General features: G+C 34.5%; 1 protein-coding gene across 3 annotated transcripts; it reads right to left on the bottom strand.

Annotated features, from left to right (window-relative positions):
• Positions 1 to 254: 254 nt before the first annotated feature.
• Positions 255 to 5,937, bottom strand: LOC132273794 (beta-1,3-galactosyltransferase 7). 3 transcript variants are annotated; one of them, XM_059774862.1, is made up of 11 exons: positions 5,558 to 5,937; positions 5,267 to 5,369; positions 5,067 to 5,125; positions 4,717 to 4,940; positions 4,567 to 4,630; positions 2,208 to 2,280; positions 1,985 to 2,105; positions 1,790 to 1,877; positions 1,559 to 1,684; positions 1,172 to 1,281; positions 255 to 870 (listed from the first exon to the last, which is right to left on the bottom strand). In XM_059774862.1, exons 1-11 carry the CDS (start codon positions 5,653 to 5,655, stop codon positions 725 to 727), a joined length of 1,212 nt encoding a protein of 403 aa, XP_059630845.1. In that variant the 5' UTR covers positions 5,656 to 5,937; the 3' UTR covers positions 255 to 724. The 3 variants fall into 3 exon arrangements, with proteins under 3 accessions (XP_059630845.1, XP_059630846.1, XP_059630847.1); XM_059774863.1 differs by having other exon boundaries at positions 4,717 to 4,928; positions 5,558 to 5,936; XM_059774864.1 differs by lacking the exon at positions 5,067 to 5,125 and having other exon boundaries at positions 4,717 to 4,897.
• Between the last annotated feature and the right edge of the window lie 11,516 nt (positions 5,938 to 17,453).

A 17,453-nucleotide genomic window follows, 5' to 3' on the forward strand; every position in this document is an offset into this window, starting at 1 on the left:
ACCCATTTGGCATGCTATTGAAAAATCCATTTTAAACTCACATACTATATTTTAATAATAACAGCCCAAATAGCCACCCATTATTGGAGTTGCTCTTAAAATTGTGTAAAAATGAACCCTTTCTTTTTTTCTTTTTTTTTTTTTTCTTTTTTTTTTCTTTCGTTTTAGCTAAGAGTTACGTAAAGACTTTAAGCTCACTCCAAAGTAAAATGAACCTGAAATTTCAGATCTACATTAACATTTCAACAACAATAAACTTTAGAACTGAAACATCAAATTCCAAAAACTGACTTAGACAGGGCAGCCAAACAAGCCTTCTGTAAATATTTTGAGTCCAAATTACCAATATGTAAAACTTCAACTACAATTTGAATGAATCCCTTTGTGTATGAACACCCAAAACATCCTCCATTCAATCCCTCCCCCACTCCCCTCTTAAAAAATAAAAAATAAACACACTCACTAAAACCACAGTTTTTACTTTTCTAAATCACACGCTTCAAATTTGAGTGACAACTACAACATAAATACAATAATCATATATAACTGATGCAACAAATCTTGCTTCCAAACTCGGTGGTTTACCGGAGGCAATATGTTGTTCATATGTGTAATTTTTGTATAAATTGCTTGATACGGAAACAAAATCTCCCTCCAATTGCTTGGTGTGGCTGCACATGAATGGTTTCAATTCGCTTATGCCGAGCATTCACCCTCCCACCATTTAAAATAGAGCAGCCCCAGTTCCATCCCCTTCACCACACCTTTCGTGAACATACTTCATCTTCTCCACTGATTTGCAAATACCACTGCAGCTCCAATCAAATGAAGCGACGCACACATTACCTGCCTGTGCCTTCCACTCACAATCTGCAAAGTCGCATCAACACAGACAGAAGTCGAGTTTTAGCCAAGACAAGAAGCAGCAGAAATCTATTACTAGATTTTCTGGCTGTCGAGGATTTGTTGAAATGATGGGAAGTTTTTTGTGCAAAGTTCACTAGGTCGTGATAATAAGTAGGGTATTGTGCTGGTTTCTGGTGCACCTAGTTGTGATTTTTTGTATCAAACATATCCAAAACCTATTCATGGCGATTGCACCGACATTTTGTGGTCCGAGTTCGAATGAAAGGCATTGTTCAATTATATATATTTCTGAAGATAGTAGTACCTGGTGGAGTCCCACAGCACATATTGCGGTCATCAATGTGTTCAACTTCAAGGCCAATAAACCATGAACCAAGCGTCACATCTTCATTTGCATACTTGTGCAAAATATGCCTGCAATTACAACAGAAGTAGTCCAGAGTTTTAACTTTGCCTTGGGAATCAGAAAATATAAATTGCAAAAAGAATTTTGTTTAAGCTGCCATATGAAGCAGTATTATTGCAGCTCAAAACATATGGACCTGAAATCAAACTATTTAACCAAATTAGCAAAGTTAACAGAAGTTCAAAACTCTTTTTGGCATTAATATCATTCTTGGTTGACTTTTACTAATATGGTAACTAATGATGTTGCATACAAGGCTAAACCAAATACAAACTCGATCCTTACTGATTTATTGAAACATATGTGGCCAAATCCTTTGATATAGCATAGATCTGCCCAGTTGCATGCCTGAAGTACTTGTTCCCTTCCTCTCCAAATTTCCAGTATTCTGGTTCATGGTACTTAACATTTCTAGAGAACGAAAAAGAAGTAAATGAATAAGTAAATTAACACTACTGAGGTTAAAGCGCAAGTAAAAAAAAAAATTTGTTATATAATTGAATATTCTGGGATTACTTTTGAGAAAGAACAGGTCCAGATTTCATACACCCAATGTACACCCTGGGCTTTGATCTGTGACGGGCAAGAGTTGCAGCTAACGTACCTAGAGAATTAAAACATGTGACGGTTCGTAAATGGTGACCAAATAGCAGGGGGAAAGGGAAATGGAATAATAAAGGAGAAGATAAAATGCAAAGAGACAGTTTGTACCCAAATTGACATGCACATCATCATCCACCTTGACATAGAAATCAGCATCCCATTTTGTAACAGCAGTGGAAAAGAAAGTTTTTGTTTTTGCAGACAATTCATGATAGCCTTCAACATGTTCCTACGGGATAATCAAGACAGACCAAAATTTTGGTGCAGTGTCACAATTTGCACACATATATGCATATGTATATATAGGGCAAGCTGGTGTGCGCTTTATTACCAGCCGGAGGAAGTCCTTATGCTGAGCATCTTCGGAGTCAATAGCTCGATCTAATATACTGTTAGATGTTGCGCTGAATCAATTAACACATATTATTCACGTCAGATCTTATGCATTCATTACAGAAAAATTACGGCATTGAATGCTAATCTATAATTGTCAATTGATATGTAACAGCAACAATACACCATACAATGTTGATCTATCATTCTCAGATGGGAACCATGTATGAAACAAATATTGGTAGTGCTACTGATAGATATACTTTCCTTTTTAGTCATGTATCCCAAAGATATGTTTTTTTTTTTAATAAATAAAGCCAGCTTTTTCTAAGATTAACCCTAGTTACCATACTTCTAATTATCAAAGCTATGTCATCCATCAACGGTAAAATGAGTAGACCTCATAGTCACAAACACACACGAGCGCGCGCGCACATACAAAAGGTGCCCCGGCCCCAATCATTAGAGTTTCCTACATAGGTTCCCTTAATTACAAAAGCAGATTTCACAAAATCATCGCTAAAGCCCATAGCGCGCCAACTTATTGGTTTTGGAAGATGAATTAGCATCAATTTTAGTGCTTTAAATATAAGCAATATGCAAAGCCTTACACAAATAACTAGTGTAATTACATTTAATGCAATATCATACCAAAAAATGCATTAAAAGATACATTTTACAGAAAACCATTTACAACCAGGTGCTCCTTTGCAAGATTTCAAAAAGTGTGTCAACTCTGAATATCTCTATCTCTTAGCTTTTATAAATATCCTTTTGGACAAACATTAAATCCCCATCCCATGGTCTGTCAGTAACTGTTTAAATTTCTTGGGTTTAAGATGTTGAATCTCATATAAGCTCCACAACATGACTACTTCCTCCAAGCAACTAAGCTTCACCCCATAATCATCCTAGCTTACTTATTTTGGAACCATTCAAGTTAAAAGATACTCTATTACTTTGAATTTGCAGCTCTCTTTTGGCATTCCTATAGAAGGAGAAAAGTAACAAACATAAAATAACAAGGAAAAGCCTTTTCAACAAGAAAAGGAAAGCCGTGTATTCATTCAAAAGAAAGTAGATGAAATGATGGCACTTTATACCCTCACATTAAAGGTCACATGTAATGTCAGAAGGTTGAACATGTGACTTTACACCTGGCTTTATATCCTACCTTAACATATGTTAGGCAGCAACTAAAAATGGCATGGCAAATATTTTAAGTTGTTATTGATCCAATGAACTGATTCAGTAGATATAATCATATAGCTCATCTATCCCTCTTAGGGTTGTTTTAATATTAATTAGAAACAGATATGCTACTGGTCCATTTCCTCCTCCTAGCACTCTAAACACATTCAAATTGACATCCTGTGACCTGTTTAATAATACAAGTACAATGGATATGACTGAACCATCTCAAAGTATCACTTACTGAGCTACAGCTACTCCTATACTTTTTCGAAGTGTCCATAATGTTCATCAACTTTCCCACTTCTTATGAACTGTATTAAACTTTCTCTTCTATGTTCTTCCTGGTTAACCCACATTTAACAACAAAGTTTCAGATAACTATGTTTCTGCGACATCCGGTATGTTCTCCATCAAAAGTAGTTTGCTAACTACCACATTTTCTGAAAGAGTCATTATCCATTGTTATCTTTCCCAGTTTTGCTGCTCAAACAGTTCAAAATTCTCGAAATACCCCCTTTTAAATATTTCCTTTTCCATCCCTTTTGGCTAAGCCTCATTCATAACCATATATCTAACAACTATGTTTCTGGGACTTTTGGTATTTGCTCTTTAGAATTAGTTTGTTTATTAATGTGTAATGGGAATCTTTTATTAGTCTCATCTACCAAAAAAACACAATGAACACCAAGGGCAAAGGGGGCATCTTTAATAGTGTGCTCATTCTATAGTAGATACAGGAAAAGCCACCCTAAATCCCAAGAAATATCCTCCTCAATCACCGTTAAAGATGAGGCTCTCTGAAACTGTCGTGTTGGAGAAGCTACACATCATTAACCCACCTTGAAATGTGGATTGAGTAAAACTGTGTTTCATGTTTTTCAATTTCTTTTCATCTTTAAGAACAATTTGTTTTACAATCTAATTCTGGAACCCTTGGAAGGAGGTATTCTTACAGGCCTACACTGAACAAGGATTACAAGGCTTACACTTACTTACAATTCCTATTTTCCTAGTGAACCCATGGCTAGTTAGCACCTTAAAACATCCTACTTTCCCATAGACTCGTATAAAGGAACATGAATGGATTCAATTTCCAGTAGTATGATAATGAGACTTATATTTGCTCAACAATTTGCACTATACAATATAAACTGGCGATTTACCTATGGCCGATCATGAACCGGACAATAATCCCCTTCTCTTCCTCTAGCTGGAGAAGCTTTTCACCTAATCAAACCAACAAACCAGTCAATACATTTTTGGATCACACAAAACCATAACGAATCACAACGATAGTTTTATTAAATTAGTACCTTGAGGCATCCAAGTTTGTCTAACCGAATCACGCCTCTTCCTACTACTAAAAGCAGTGTTTATTCCAATGACTATGAATGCCTTCTTCCTTGGAGGGCCCTCATGAGATGAGGTAGAGATTTCACCAGAGCTAACAGAACTCCCCTTCTTCTGAGAATTTCGAGTTGCAGCCAACTCCATCTGAAGTGTCGAAACCGATTTGTCAAGTGATCTGACAGGCATACCGAAAATTCAAAAAAAAAAGAGAAGAAAACATACAATTTATCAATACAAACTTCAAAAATCTATGTGTGCATATTTTATATAGAGAGAGAAAGCAAAATTGGGACTATGAGATCTCTATACTCACTGAATTGCTTCATGGGTTTTGTAAATCTCTTCCATTACATCCTTATCTTGTCCAGGCTTCTAATAAAATCAAATTCAAAAGCAATTTACATTGAATTTCTATGTTCTGTGTGATGTGTGTGCAAATACACTCAAAACAGAATCAGCTCAAAAGAATTGAATCTAGGATTTTGAATTAAAATACAACAAACAAACAAACACCTTCTTCTTCGTCAAGCAGTCCTCCGAGACGATCTGCAACTCCTCGTCATGTCGAGGTCGCGATATGAGCTGATCATTGTCAGATTCAAGTGAAACCCACAATCTGTAACGCGATCCAAAATCAGACCCATGTCAGCTACACAACCCACTAAACAAAATCAACATACACAAACTCATACATAATATAATTGATAATATATATAACCCAATCTTCAATTTCGACCCAGAAAAAGATAAAAAGGATTTGAGAGAGAGAGAGAGAGAGACAGACAGACAGACAGACAGACAGACCTGTTTGTGAAAAGGGTTCCGAGAACGAAGAACGAGATGGAGAAAATGGGTATCCATTTTGCAGATACTTTGCCGCCACTGCTGCTCCTGCTCTTCATCCTCGTCAATTAGTTTAGAGAGAGAAAGTGCAGGAGGAGAGAGAGCTGTTATGGAGTTGCAAACACCAAACAAGAATGAGGGAGGGAGTTGTGTTTAAATTGTAGAATACTACTAGTAGTCTATCACAAGAAGTTTATGCGCAATTTTAGGCTTTAGCTCAAAAAATTCTAAATTTTGTCTCTGCGTCGAATGAATGTTCATGCTCTTGACCAAGACGATTAGGCAAGTTCTGTTCCACGGTTTGACCCGAAACGACGTGAGGGTCTGTCCGATTGAACGATCCATGTCCACACGTCTTTGAAAACATTGGAAACATCACACACACATGCAGTTTTTTAAAAATAAACAATAAAAATAAATAGGATTAATTACAACGAGACCCCTGAAGTTTATCATATTGACAGACATATATAAGTTAGCTCTTTTTTAGACAATAAGGCCCCTCAAGTTTGTAAACTTTAAACAATGACACCTCAAACTAGGTGAAAGTACATGTTTACCCTTTGACCACGTAAAATGACCAAAGTAACCTCAGCCAATATACACAACCACCACTCATCACCACCCTAACCTCAACAACCACCATCTTCTTCATTATTCCACCACCATCACACAAACCCTACAATTCAAAATTACACACATATATCTATATATACGTACATACAAAACAATAGGGTAATTACACACATATATCTATATATATATATATATATATATATATATATATATATATATATACATACAAAACATATGATAGAGGCAGCCATTGAACCCGGTTGTATTACCTTCCGAGTCCGATTGAACGATCCATGTCCACACGTCTTTGAAAACATTGGAAACATCACACACACATGCAGTTTTTTAAAAATAAACAATTAAAATAAATAGGATTAATTACAACGAGACCCCTGAGGTTTATCGTATTGACAGACATATATAAGTTAGCTCTTTTTTAGACAATAAGGCCCCTCAAGTTTGTAAACTTTAAACAATGACACCTCAAACTAGGTGAAAGTACATGTTTACCCTTTGACCACGTAAAATGACCAAAGTAATCTCAGCCAATATACACAACCACCACTCATCACCACCCTAACCTCAACAACCACCATCTTCTTCATTATTCCACCACCATCACACAAACCCTACAATTCAAAATTACACACATATATCTATATATACATACGTACAAAATAATAGGGTAATTACACACACATATATATATACATACAAAACATAGGATAGAGGCAGCCATTGAACCCGGTTGTATTACCTTCCGAGCTGTCTTCCATAGATCCTTCCGAGCACAGCCATTGAACCCGACCAAGTCCAACTCGGACGAGTCAGAGCCCATCACCGCCGTTATCAGTTAGCTGTGCCCGTCACTGCCGTTCTGAAGTCAACTGAGCCAATTGCCGCCGATTTCTTCCAGCCAAGCTATCCACCGGCATTCAGTGCTATTAGCCCGTCACCCACAGCCTAGGCCGTCTTCCCGTCACCCACAACCGAGACCGTCTTTATCACCGCCGAGCCTTCACCGGCCGCGCCCTCACCAGCCGCCACGAGTCCTCCATGGCCGAGCCATCCATAGTTAAGCTCTCCTCCAGTCGAGCTCTCCAAAGCCGAGGCCGAGTTCATCCTCGCAGAATTCACCGCCAACCCATCCTCGCCGGATCCATCACAACCGCTATTCTCGGCTGTTGCTTCAACCTACCAAGTCTCCCTCTTGCTAAAAATAGATGACGGTGAGGGTTCGGGCAGAGGCCATTGCAGGAGAGTACCCGGAGTTTTTGTTGGCGACGTTGCAAGGCCAAAATCGAGCCGGCAATGAGGAATCAGTCGCGATTCCGGCGACGATTTTCTGCTTCACTATTCCTGTAACGACTCGATGACATCCTCGTCAGTCCTCAACGCAGAGCTCGGAACTCCGGCGGTGGCAGCGCGGCACGGCGCGGAGGTCGGAACTGCAACGGCGGCGGCGACGCGGCACCGGTCATCGAGTTTGGGTTTTTTCGGAGCAGAGGGTAAAGATTTAAAAAGGGTAGTTCTGTCATATGCATATTTTGATATTTTAGATTAATAATTGATATTTTACTGAAGGGTAATCTCGTCTTTTCACAACTTTTAAGGGCTTGTTTGGATTAAAATTTCGAATAAGGGGTGTGAGTGTTTAAAAAATGACTAACTTATATATGTTTGTAAATATCTCAAATTTCAGGGGGTGTCATTATATTTAATCTAAATAAATAATGAAGTGTTGAAAATTATTTTATAATGAGATGATTTTTTGTTTTATTTTTTTCTCCCTCGTCCACTGTGTTTCCATATGTCAAATATGTCAATCATTCCATTTGTACGATTGCATAATTTTCTTCACAAAATTTAAGACAATTGCATGACTTGTACCAAGTGGTATAATGGAGATGGAGGAAAAAGAAAAGAAAGGTAATAGAGGGTTGATGAGAAATTATGTTTGATATGAAATGTCGAAGAAAAAGGAAAGAAAATGAAGAATTTGGAGGGACAAAATATGATGCAATCTCGGTTCTATATTAATTGTGAATTTTGAAATTTTTTATTTACTATCACTTTTTATTTTTTTAAGTTATTTGAGATAATTTTTATTTACATTCTTTTTATGTATTTATATATTATCTATATTTCATATTATATGTCTATTTTCGTAATTTTGATTCACAAAATATTGTGAGTCAAAATTTTTAAAGTAAACAATTAATATAAAACTGAGGTAGTATAAATAACAAATAGTACATTTTAAATAGAACTTTATTAATATCAAATTTGTGCTTTTTTTTCCCTTCCTTTTTGTTTTGTTTTCTTTTATTTTGAGTTTTCTTTTTCAAAACATGATCATTTCATTTCCTTTTACTTTCTTTCATTAATCACTTAAACAGGATAGTTAGTTTATTTTGAGTTTTCTTTTTCAAAACATGATCATTTCATTTCCTTTTACTTTCTTTCATTAATCACTTAAACAGGATAGTTAGTTAATTATTCTCTCATCTCTTTTCTTTCTTTTTTTCCGTCTTTCAAACTAGTGCTGTCATTTATTTTTTTTTTTTCAATGTACCAAATATACTAAAACACACATGTAAAATAATAATAATAATAATAGAATACACAAATATAAGCTATTTTATATGAACTCCGACAGTGTGTTGAGTGTCCATATGCATTCACACAAATCACACATTGTTTAAAATCTTTAAAGATGACGACAAATGAACACTACTAAATATTTATTTATTTGATATTTTTATTTTATTTTATAAAATAAAATAATGTGCTTAGGTGACATAGTGGCATTACGATCATTTTGAAGTGACAATATAATAAAACTAAATTATGAATATATTTTTTAAATACCAAAAGTGTCGAACACATTTCATTTTCATAATATCTAATCAAAAGTGTCTAACCAAAATTGTCGAACACATCTCATTCTCATGTCGAATAATGTGTCCGACACAAATATTTCACCTAATTTTGAAGAGTCCATGTCATATAAACTATAAGTTAGCAAAATGGTAATTTCATGGTGCTTCCTCGCCTTCCAAAATATAAAGTTGTGAGTTCAAATTCTTTGAGGCAAACTAAATGTACAGGAGTGAGTCAAATAATAATATTAATATAATTAATTATTAAGGTCAAAATCATAAAACCTCTATTACTTTCAAATTTTGATCATAAAACCCTTACACTTTTAAAAAATGATCATATTGCCCCAATATCCGTATCTGACTCGTTGATCAGGTTATGAAATGACAAATTAAACCTTACTATTTAATGTTAAATTAAAATTTTAAAACTAATTTGTAAATTTACAAAAATACCCTTTAGTCTTCTTCTTCACCCCCCCTCTTTCAAACATAATTTTGTAATTTAAAAAAATAATTTTTAGTTTTTAATTTAATATTGAATAGTAAGGTTAAATTTGTCATTTCATAACCCGGTTAACTGGTCGGATACGGATATTAGGACAATGTAATCACTTTTTAAAATTGTAGGGATTTTTTGAAACAAGTTGGAATTTTATGATCAAATTTTGAAAGTAGCAAAAGTTTTATAATTTTAACCTTAATTATTATTATAAGTCCAGTATAACATACCAACGATCTTGTGACTAGCGGTATTTTCTCCTTTTTAAAGTGAGTGGTGAAAGTTTGATTCGAATTTTTAAATGAGAAAGTTAGTGTGTAAGTGAATTTCTTACTAATAACATAATAATTATAGTAACAAAAATAATAAGTCAACAATGCCTAGCACACGTGACAATGTGACATATGTATTAAAAAAAGATGACTGACGAGAGCATGTACAGTATTCGAGGATAAAATTATGCATGGGTTTAAATGGCAAAAGACACCATAGGAAGAGAATACTTTTTCCTTCTTATTGTAAGTAATTGTTTTTCTATTTTTTAGGATTAATTATAATGACACCCTTTGAGGTTTAGGGTATTTACAGACATATATAAGTTAGCTATTTTTTGAACACTCACACCCCTTGTTCGAAATTTTAATCCAAACAAGCCCTTAAAAGTTGTGAAAAGACGAGATTACCCTTCAGTAAAATATCAATTATTAATCTAAAATATCAAAATATGCATATGACAGAACTACCCTTTTTAAATCTCTACCCTTTACTTCGAAAAAACCCAAACTCGATGACCGGTGCCGCATCGCCGCCGTCGTTGCAGTTCCGACCTCCGCGCCTTGTCGCGCTGCCACCGCCGGAGTTCCGAGCTCTGCGTTGAGGACTGACGAGGATGCCATCGAGCCGTTACAGGAATAGTGAAGCAGAAAATCGTCGCCGGAATCGCGACTGATTCCTCATTGCCGGCTCGAATTTTGGCCCTGCAACGTCGCCAACAAAAACTCCGGATAGTCTCCTGCAATGGCCTCTGCCCGAACCCTCACCGTCATCTATTTTTAGCAAGAGGGAGACTTGGTAGGTTGAAGCAACAGCCGAGAATAGCGGTTGTGATGGATCCGGCGAGGATGCGTTGGCGGTGAATTTTGCGAGGATGAACTCGGCCTCGGCTTTGGAGAGCTCGACTGGAGGAGAGCTTAACTGTGGATGGCTCGGCTATGGAGGACTCGCGGCGGCTGGTGAGGGCGCGGCCGGTGAGGGCTCGGTGGAGATGAAGACGGTCTCGGTTGTGGGTGACGGGAAGACGGCCTCGGCTGTGGGTGACGGGCTAATAGCACTGAACGCTGGTGGATAGCTTGGCTGGACGAAATCGGCGGCAATTGGCTCAGTTGACTTCAGAACGGCAGTGACGGGCGCAGCTAACTGATAGCGGCGGTGATGGGCTCTGACTCGTCCGAGTTGGACTCGGTCGAGTTCAATGGCTGTGCTCGAAAGGATCTATGGAAGAGAGCTCGGAAGGTAATACAACTGGGTTCAATGGCTGCCTCTATCCTATGTTTTGTATGTATATATATATAGATATATGTGTGTAATTACCCTATTGTTTTGTATGTATGTATATATAGATATATGTGTGTAATTTTGAATTGTATGGTTTGTGTGATGGTAGTGGAACAATGAAGAAGATGGTGGTTGTTGAGGTTAGGGTGGTAATGAGTGGTAGTTGTGTATATTGGCTGAGGTTACTTTGGTCATTTTACGTGGTCAAAGGGTAAACATGTACTTTCATCTAGTTTGGGGTGTCATTGTTTAAAGTTTACAAACTTGAGGGGCCTTATTGTTTAAAAAAGAGTTAACTTATATATGCCTGTCAATACGATAAACCTCAGGGGTCTTGTTGTAATTAACCCTATTTTTTATATACTGTATTTTGTTATATACTGTATTTTGTTAGCTCCATGTCTGTGTACTTTAGTGGTACGACACTAATTGATGAGGTGGTTGTTTTTTTTTTTTTTTTTTTTTTTTTTTTTTTTTTTTTTGCCTATTTTGAAGTCGTTTGATAAATATTCAAACCATGATTGTGTGTTGTTCCGGCTTTGAATGAGGCCGGCCGTTTGGCAAAACCATGCATGTGACTGACCATCATCACTTCATGTAGACTTTAAGTCTCCTCGAGGACTTGAGTTCTTCACGATTGATCGATGATGCGGGCTGTAAGTTCTTTTCTTGCAGTCTCAAAGAAAATAAAAAATGACATTTATCACTTGCTATTGTTACAATTTTGAATGCAGAAAACAATAAGTGTTTAATAATATATATTTATTACAAGATGTGCATATTATTTTTGTAAAAAAAGTTGTATTTAAATTTTTTTTTTTTTCATTAGTATAGAAAGATTTATTTCACAAATATTAATAATACCTATTACATGATAACAAAATATAATATTCAATTTAAAATATAATGTAGACACTTTTACTAATATTTTTTCAAATTCTGTTCAAAATAAATTCGGACTCTAAATTTTAAACCCAGTCCTAGTCCCAAGTACATTGTCCACACCTGTAAAATTTTAAGGCAGGAATGGGGTTGCTTGGGTCAATCCCACCCGTCTATAATACATCATATTGATATAATATTTTAAAAATATTTTTAGACCGTTTTTTTTTTTTCCTCAATATTTTTAGACCTTAACAAATTTAGGAGGTTTTTTCACAAGTTTTTATTCGAAAACACAAACATTTGCTCTCTTTGTTATAGACTCTTAGTACAAACTTTTTCGTTTTGTAAAATTTGCCTTTAGGTGCATATTATTGTTCATTAACCAACCAATAAATTACTTTCAATGTTTGGGTTTTGGGGGAATAAATTACCTTCAATGTTTGAGTTGGGGGTTAAGATCTAGTAGTTATTTTTTTGTTCATGTCCATTAGTCATTAATATCTTGCAATCCACCCAATCAATATATTAAAATTGAAAAGAAACATTAAAAATAATATCACAATACAAGAAAGCAAGGGAATTTAGAATAAAAGATTATTTTAACATTGAATTCAAATTCACACACCACTCTCCTCTTGCACCTATCTTAAATTTTAATGAAATCAAATAACAAAATCACCACTCAAAGAGGAGTATATTAGTATTTTATAAATAATTGTGGAATATTTAGAAAATATAAATAAATTTGTGGAGTATGAGTGTATTTTTTTAAAGGAAAATCATGTCACTTTATTTATAAAAAAAGAAAAAAAAAAATGAAGTGTGAATATTACTAGCTCTCAAGATATTGTAGTATAGTTTAAATTCTTTCTATTGGATAAATAAAGATATTAAATTGTTGATGTTAATATATTTTGTGGTATATGAATTATATAGACACGCACATAAAGTATACAATACTTCAAGGGCATTTTGACACATGGTGCAACTCCTGACACACTCTCTTTTTTTCTTAAAAATAGAAAAAGGGGGAGTTTTTAAGAGAAATAAGGAGTTTTCATTGAACATATTATTGGTATCCACCGCATTATACACATTATAACATACCTAATGTGATGAAGACGCTGATAAACTCTTTATCTTCTGGGTGCGGGAGATTGTTAGAGGATTCCTTTCAATTTTGAAGGGGAGGACTATTTTTATTGTGTATAAAAGGACACAGAGAGAAAGTTGAGAATGAGAGATTAGGTTTTCCCTGTGGTGGTAGCGGTACGTGAAGGGGTTGAGGGTATTAAGTGATATCTCTGGTTATAATTCTCTATCCTTGTATACTTTATAATCTAGTAAAAATATTATTTTAGTGGACGTAACTTTATTTTTGGATAAACCACGTATATTTTTTATGTATTTTTCTATGATTTATTTTTTGTGAATTGAATGGTTATTTGTTGTGTTGGTTATTGATTTTATTCTCGAGCATATGAAAGAATAATAAGAACATTTTTTTTTTTTCAAGAATAATAAGAACATTGGAATTTGTGTAAGTTGTGTATTTTTATTTTTATTTTTTATTTTTTTTTTATTTTTTATTTTTTTTTTATGAGCAATGCTCTCCTTAGGCCCACTAAGCACGTGGACCACTCGTAATTTGATACGTGTCAAAACGTTTAAGAAAATTAAACCTAAATCAGCCAAAGGAAAAAAAAAAAAAAAAATTCTGTCTAACAATAAGCAATCTCAAATGGCGTTCCACCACCACTGCAACCCGACCACCAGATGGTAACGACAGTGAAGATGAAGGATGACAAAGAGTTGTTCGGAGAAGATGAAGGCTTTACCAGCGACGATAAACCGGCGATGAAGAAGGACAGAGGCTAAGCTCTGTTTGCATGGACTGAACTAAATAGCGGCTGTAGAGGAGTGCGATTCCGGCGAGCACGGATGATTGCACCGACGGGATTAGGCCAACGAGAAACCAGTGATGCAAGGATCGGCGGTAACTTTTGGATTTTTTTTTTTTTCAACAGAAAGCTCTGTATTTGGGTTGAAGAAGATGAACCCACAAATCTTTTCCACTATTACAAGCAGCACAGAAAAGAATGATAACTCACAAATCTTTCGGTGTCGGCGACTGTTACAAGCTCTGATCACGACTTAGCCAACGATGACACAACCCGCAACAGCTAGAAAGGATCGTCGCGATTCATCCTGCGATGAAGACATCAAAACTGGGTTTTCACTCGGGCGACTAGAATTTTTGGCGACGACAACGACCGGATCGTGCACTGGAAATGACTGAAGATACAGCGGCTTCCATTTACAAAACTGATACATACAAGCTTACATGTGTATTATTATTATGTGAGTTATGTAGACAAGTTTTTTATCAGAGAAATGCTAAAAGACCCAACTACTGTTCACTCGAAAAAATCTGACACACACTTGTCAAATGTAGATTGGTTCAACTAGGCCGTGACTTTTTGGCCTTTTCTTCACGTAACTTTCCTCTCTCTCTCCCTTCTCCTTCCTCCCTCCAGACCACCATTTATCAAAAAAAAACCTCCACCACCATCAATGGTTTCTCTGTATCTTGAATGTGACCTTGAAAACCAAATAAGAACCCAAAAGACGCATCAGCAATATTACCAAACCCCTCTCTCTACTCACTCTCTTTCTACATGATAATATAGATGCACAACAAATCTCTATATTTTTGTAGGTAATTACAAATCTCTCTATATATATATGCTTGCCTCAATGGGTTTGTTTTTGGTTGGGTTGTTGAGGTGAGATTGAAGTGGAGGCCATGGAGGGTGATGGATTGAGCTCTTTGGATTTGTAGATGGAGATCAATCGCCCCCAATTTCATCAAGGGTTTGAGAAACTGAATGGGACTCTGTATTTTTTTTTTTCTGACAATGAAAATGGGTCTTCGTTTCATGTACTGGTTTCTAGAGAGAGTTTATTGGAGAGGGATAAAGATAGTTTTGATGGAGAAGACGGGTTCACCAGTGGTCGCAGAATGTTCGCCGGAAAGATAGGTTTGCCCTCCATTGTTAGAGAGAGAAAGAGAGGAGGGAGAGAGAAGGGCATCTGGTTAAAAAAAAAAAAAAACAGACGAAAATTGCCACACAGCCACGAATGATAGTCGGTTGGTGTCAGGTGAATAGTAATCGAGTTCGTGTAGCACTGCTCTTTTTAGTATTATTATTATCATGTGAGTTATGTAGACAAACAAGGGGTAGAAAATTTTCAAATTACTATAATAAATAAAAAATTTAATGCTAACTAATATTTTTAATAAAAATTGCTTATCCTTTCATTATAATTATTAAGAAGTTAACATTTTAAAAGCAATCCAGTTTATTATGGTAAACAAATGATATAATTGATTACTTCAGTCACCCAATATTAAACTCGATTGAACTGAAAAACTCTAAATACTTACATTTCATTTAGTAGTATTATGAAGTTAACAAATTAAAAGCAATCCAGTTTATTATGATAAACAAATGATATAATTAATGACTTCGACTTTAAAATCGATTGAACTGAAAATATACAGATATATACTCTTACAAGTCTCTATATTCCTGTGTCTTTTCAACTTTCACAAGAAAACCTCTAAAACCCCATTCTACTATTTTCTTTCATCTTCTTCAGCACACCAATTGATTATCACAAATAAAAGTCCTTCAAAACTCCTTTATTTCCAACAGAAACAATATTTCTCACAAATCCATCTCTCATAACCAATTCTAAATAAAAAGTGACTGTGATGAAGAACCACGAAATCTACATAAAATTTGTATAGAGTTCTCGTCTTCTCGATGAGATCATTCGAGGCGTAAGCGCCGTTGTATACTAGGCCATGTTTGTTGCCTTGACCTTCATTGTACGTGTTTGATCGATCTCGAGTCGGAAGATTAGGTTTTGTTTCATGTATTTTCTACAGGGAACCGAGAGGAGAGGAGAGGATATACCTTTTCTTTAAAATATAATAAAATAAAAGTAGAAAGAAAAGAGAAAAAAAAAAGAATGATGCTAACCTCAGTTTTCACATGAACTTTAAAACGAACGGGATAGTGTTTCCTGACGTGGCAAAGGTAATTTTCAAAATTTAAAAAATTGAATTTTAAGTGCTGAAGTTTTTAAGTAGTGATTAAAAAAAAAAAAAAAAATTTTTATATATTTTTTTGAATTTTTAGTGTTCAGTATTAAATATATATATATTTTTAAAATTTTTAGTGTTCAGTATTAAGTGACAAGTGATGTTCCAGTCACTTGAAATTTTATTCCATTTTAAATGGCGGTTATTGTTTTCAGTGGTATTCAAATTTAGTTATCAAACACACTTAATTGGATAAGTGCTTAATTCTAAGCGCTGAATTGGATAATCAAACGCTATCTAAAAGCCCATTCAGCGCTTAACACATAACACAGAGAACACGGTGAACGAATTTTTTAAATTAACATGTTTGATAACGTTTAGGTTACCACTTAAAATACTACGCATTAGCTTAAAACATACCAAAATTTTAAGTGTCACCGACCTTACTTAACGCTTATCGCAAAAGACGGTAAGTGATTTTAGATTTTAAAATATTTTATTAATGACAATATTACCCTCAAATATTATATTTTTAGGTTCTTCGTCACTTTTTCAACTCTAGAAATTAAACGTATTGATAGACTTTATATTTCCACTTTGCATTTCTATTGATGATTTTATTTTATTTTACTTCAATTTCTCAAATATTACTTTTCTTCTCAAATAATGTAAATATAAATAATATTCAACAATATATATATATATATATATATATATATATATATATATATATATACTGCATGGTTCACTCAAGTTTATAATCAACAATCATGCTATAAAACCCTCACACCATTGTTATGATGCAAATCTACTATATAAATAAAAATCAAATGATTTGTGCGTGAATTCTAATCTCTTTCTCATAAATATTTCATTTTCAAAAGTTATTCATTTTATATGTTGAATTTGAAATTTTTATGATCAATTTTGACATTTATATTTTTATTGTTAAATTGATATATTTCTTTGGTGAAATTCATTATTTTATATACATGTTTATGTTTTAATATAATATTTTTTATAATAATATTATGTGTAGAAGATACTCAAGGCAAAAGTATAATATATACAACAATTAGATTTTAGTTTTTGCATTTAACAAACAATCTTAATGAATTCAGCGCTTAAAATTAGTACAATATCAAACAAGTTTACAGATTAATATATTTAGCATTTAAAATTTCAGCGCTTAAAATTCAGTACTTAAAATTTTTAGTGCTTAATTTTCAATTTTATCAAACAGTTAAGCGTGGATTTTTTTAGTTGTTAAATGTAACCGTAGTACTCATACCCATAACATTTTTAATTGAGTTGAGAAGTGGAATTTTCCTTTCTAATTTAGAAAGT

The sequence above is a fragment of the Cornus florida genome, unplaced genomic scaffold, assembly GCF_030987335.1.
Source record: "Cornus florida cultivar Cherokee Brave unplaced genomic scaffold, ASM3098733v1 CherokeeBrave_3.0.0_Hap2_Chr09, whole genome shotgun sequence".
NCBI lineage: Eukaryota > Viridiplantae > Streptophyta > Magnoliopsida > Cornales > Cornaceae > Cornus > Cornus florida.

Excerpts from the sequence above, each read along its gene's own strand:
- LOC132273794 (XM_059774862.1), bottom strand. The coding sequence starts at position 5,655 with ATGAAGAGCAGGAGCAGCAGTGGCGGCAAAGTATCTGCAAAATGGATA. Across the intron at positions 4,631-4,716 it reads ACAAACTTGGATGCCTCAAG|GTGAAAAGCTTCTCCAGCTA; the intron begins GTACTAATTTAA and ends TGGTTTGATTAG. Across the intron at positions 2,106-2,207 it reads ATAAGGACTTCCTCCGGCTG|GAACATGTTGAAGGCTATCA; the intron begins GTAATAAAGCGC and ends ATTATCCCGTAG.